Raw genomic sequence first — 4,697 nt, forward strand, 5'->3', positions numbered from 1 at the left:
ACTTTTAAAACCCTTGAAGGACTAGGAAAACAAATTGAAGATGACCCTTTACTCTAACTATTCAAATAAATCAACCCTATAGGTGGAGTTACCTTCATCTGATAGAACAACTTGAACTTGGTTAAAGTCAACTATATCCCCACATAAGTACATAACACTTGGAACACCCAACTTTTCGGATAAAGCTAACTCGGAGCAACATTCACACACTTAAATTCACATTGAAGGGAATTGAATGAAAGAGTAATAAAACACACACTTTATCATAAAGGCTCCTTATATTTTGTAATGTAAAAAGTGTAATCTTGTTTTAATTATTATATCTTTTATATAAAAAAAATCATATTTGTTATCACAAATTTGGAAAATGATGAAAGTTTCTAATGTTTTATATAAAAAAAAACTAAATGTTAAATTTGTTTAAAATTTTATAATTTGTGGTTAACTAATTAAAAAGTGAACAAAAGAAGAAAAACTAAAAAGAGAAATGGTAGCAATATTCTCTAATATACTTTTATAAACACTTTCTCTAATTAGTTAAAATTTATTAAAAGAATATTTTTGGTAAGTTACACATCTTATTTAACGTGTCTTTCTCCTAATTTTATAGTTATCTATAAATTCTAACAAATATGATTAGATATGTTATTGCCAACACTCCTCAATTAAAAAAAAATTAACATTAAAATGATAATTTTTTACTTAAACATTAAAATTGTATTTTTAATTTTGGATTTCTTTGAATGATGTGGTTAGGATAATTTTTCCATATTCCAATTCTTGAGACTAACTATGTTGCCACATCACTATCATCTATAACATCCGCTATCACTTATCAATTTTTTCATCATTATTATTATTATCATTATTAATATCGTCAGTAATTATGAATATATTTTACAAATTTCTTCAAGATCGGAAAAAAATCTCATCTCACCCGACCATACGTTACAAATACGAACGACAAACATGAAAAATTACTGTTTTTCTATTCTATTTTCCTTTCATTAATTCTCATTTAATGCAAGCAAATGTTGTAACTAACTAAAGCGTCTCTCTCTGTCCCACTCTTGCCCTAGTCCAAGGAACACACTTTACAAAGCTTCCCCGGTAATATTTCCCAATTGCTTTCTCTTTTCCACTTTGACCACAAACTCCGAAACTTGCTCTCTTCCCCACCCCTCTATATAAATCTCTCCACCCCTCTCTTTCCCTCCTCGTGCACCTTCCCTTGCTCCTTCTCACTTCACACCACCTCACCCCACTTTCTACTCCTCCCCTTCTTCTATCTATCTTATTTTTCTCATAAAATGGAGGAAAGTTTGTTATCAAAGAGGCCAAGAGAAGAGCCTCTAAATAAGGAAGATTTACTTGATTGTGATGAATTAGAGTCCTCAAAGAGGCACAAGCCATACAACCACATACTCTCTCTTCTTGAATCGGAGGAAGAAGACTCCACTCAAGACCTCTCTCCTATCATCACAGCCCTCCAACAAGAAATCACCAATTTTCCCTCTGATTCGGACACCCTTTCGAGCCAACACAATAATCTCACCACCGCCAATAATAATAATTTAGAGGATTATTATTGTTCATCCTCCACCACTCAATATTCTAGTGACATGGTTGAGGAACATGGCAAAGAGGGAGTCATGAGACACCTTCTTGAAGCTTCGGATGATGAACTCGGGATTCCAAATATAGGGGATGGATCAAATGATTTTGGTGAAGATGGGTTTAACGGTGGTGGAGACATGCTTTCTTCTATTTGTGATGGTTTGTGGCAGCTTGAAGATGAAGCTGCAAACTACTATGATCTCTTGCGCTCTCAACTCTTTCTCTAGTTTCTTTGGCCTCCTTTAGGTGTTAGGGGATACAGATTAGTGAAAAACCATAGTTTTTCTTGCGTTCAAGATGAAATCCAAGAAGAAAAATGGAAGCATTAATTTTCTCTTTCTTCTTCTTTTTTTTTTTTTTTTTATTATTATTATTATTATTATTATTATTTTGTAAATTAAGATCATGGGCGATGCTTATGTGGCGGATAGTTAGGGGTCAATCTGTAGAAAAAAAAAGGTATATCTTATATTTACATTAAACAAAGTAATTAGCAAGTTATTTATCAACGTCATATGTTAATTTATCTTATCTTGACTTGTGAGGGTAAATGAAAACGACTTTTTTTTTCTTTCAATTTTAGTAATTTTAAAATAATTCTTTTCAATAATTGGCTTATGCCGAGCGCGTTTTTGGTAAGCATTGTGTGAAAATTTATTGAGGCTGTCCAACTTATTTTGATAACATACTACATGTGACGGATTAGATCATTATATATACCAGTGAATTTTTAATAATATTTTAAAATTTAAGGATAAAATCGTCTTAAAAATATATAGATTAAATTAAATTATCATCTTTTATATATTATGTTATAGATAATAAATTCTTCCATATTATTAATAATTTACAAAAGATAATGACATACAATAAAAGAGTTTTTAATATTATTATTTATATATATAAGAGAAGTAAATAAAAGAAAATATATATAGTACTAAATTATATAAAAATATATATAAATAGATAAGAAAAAGACGGAGTTCACCAAAGTTTATTTTATTGTTTAATTATTTTAAAATTTTAAATAATAAAATGTTTTATCATTTCATTTCAATTTTACACAAATAACTGATAAGAGATTATTTCAATTTAATCAATAATTTTTAATTCAAATTTTAAGTATTTAATTTTATTAAATATTCGGATAAAATATTTTATTGCTTATAATGATCGTACTCGAATTGTCTTCGATTAAAAAAAAATACTTGTATTCTCTAAAACCAATGCTCAAAACCCTAATTTCTTCATGGCTAAAGGAAAGACCAATATTGATAACTTGCCTATATATGTGGACCAAAATTGTTTGAAGTACAAAATATAATCAGAGACCTGTGTAAGTTGCAATAACAAATATTAGCCAAATGGGTAATAGGGTACATCGCACGATATATACACTAACTGAAGAAGAAAATAGTTCAATTTGCACAATAATGTAATGCCCCTTTTCCTAAAAAGTCTAGATTGCACTTATATTTGTTTAATTTTGATGAGAAGCTATTATTATATATAGCGTTAATGTGCTTAAAAACACATGTTGATTTGTTTGATATACAAGTGAAGTTCGATAGACGAAACACGATATTGTAATAATACCAATTGAGTCCTCATCGATTAAAGCACTTTCCAAAAAGAAGAAAAAGAAGAAAACCTTCAATACGAATCAGTCTCCCACTTAAAGAGTAACGAAAATAATTATAGAAAACTAGTGCCTAGAAAGGAAAACGAAACTACGAAAGTCAATACTCAATACCAGTTTCCCATGGGTTAAATATATTTTATTATGTGTCTTTCATTATATTATTTGAGTTTTTTATTTACTTATTTTTATTTTTTATAAATTAAAGATACTTTAAGAGTAGGTTTTATATTTTCCCTTCTAAGATAGCGTGTCTTGAGGCACTGACTATTTTTTTTTTTTTTACACCAAGAGGCACCGGCTAATTAATAAACTTAATTAATTTTGTGTGGGTATATATATAATGGCCACAATAAAGTTAAACCTTACCATTAAACCGATTTTAATGAGTTAGATTAATAGTCTTAATTAGATTAACGTATATGCATCATTATTTTACTTTAAAAAGATAACCATAACACACACATATTGAGTAGAATTTGAATTTGTTATATTATTAGGATAATTTTTTTTTATTGTTATTCAATATATATGTTGACTTATTATGTTAAAATTCTTAATCTTTTTATAATCAAGTAAACATTTTAATAATTTAACAATATATAATTAGATAAAGAACATCAGTTTTAGGAAGCACCTTCCACCTGTAATTTATCTTTTCAATTTGTTTATGCATAAACAAAATTTTAATTTATAAAAATTATATTACATTAAAATGTACAGGTTAAAAAAAATGGCATAATACAAGTTATGTAATTTTTTAAGTGACCAATCCATAAATTACTTAATTTTAGAAATTACATATGAAAAATAATTTGAGCAGATTAAAATTATAATAATGACTAGGGATGGCAAAAATACCCGCACCCGCGGGTATTTGCGAGTAAAATCCGCTACGGATAATAAATGGATAAGCTAATTGGGTACCGCGGATAATGGGGACGGATAATTTTTTACCCGTTTATAAACGGGGCGGGGGCGGGTATGATGATATTCATACTCGTGGGTACCTGTTTAATAATATTTTTTAAATATCCTAATTATCTATGTATCACATAACCTTAAAACTATACTCTCTCGTCTTATTTTCTTACAAAAGTGAGGTTAATGAAATTAACATTTGTTAAGCATGTTATAGAATTATGTTGGATGCAATTTGATTAATTTTCTAGCTTTGATTGGACCAATAAGATTTACATATTTTAAGTTATTTACTCTTGTTTGGAATTATGAGATTGAATTATTATAGCTTTGTGATGAGACTTTAACTTATTTATGAGATTGATGTATTTTAAGTTATTGATTATCTTGCATTTTTATTATTATTTCAACAAAATCAACATTAAATACGAGTTCAAAATTAACACTGAATTTTTATTTTTAATATTTCAATGACATTAAATATAAACTTAAAATTATTTATAATATAATTTTTTTAATT

The 4,697-nt window shown here is 27.9% G+C and overlaps 1 protein-coding gene across 1 annotated transcript; it reads left to right on the forward strand.

Annotated features, from left to right (window-relative positions):
- The first annotated feature begins 1,158 nt into the window (after positions 1 to 1,158).
- Positions 1,159 to 1,957, forward strand: LOC109809191 (uncharacterized). Its single transcript, XM_083070999.1, has one exon. It carries the CDS (start codon positions 1,311 to 1,313, stop codon positions 1,842 to 1,844), a length of 534 nt encoding a protein of 177 aa, XP_082927125.1. The 5' UTR covers positions 1,159 to 1,310; the 3' UTR covers positions 1,845 to 1,957.
- The last annotated feature ends 2,740 nt before the right edge of the window (positions 1,958 to 4,697 follow it).

This window comes from Cajanus cajan, chromosome 3, assembly GCF_000230855.2.
Source record: "Cajanus cajan strain Asha chromosome 3, NIPB_CcT2T_4, whole genome shotgun sequence".
Taxonomy (NCBI): Eukaryota; Viridiplantae; Streptophyta; class Magnoliopsida; order Fabales; family Fabaceae; genus Cajanus; species Cajanus cajan.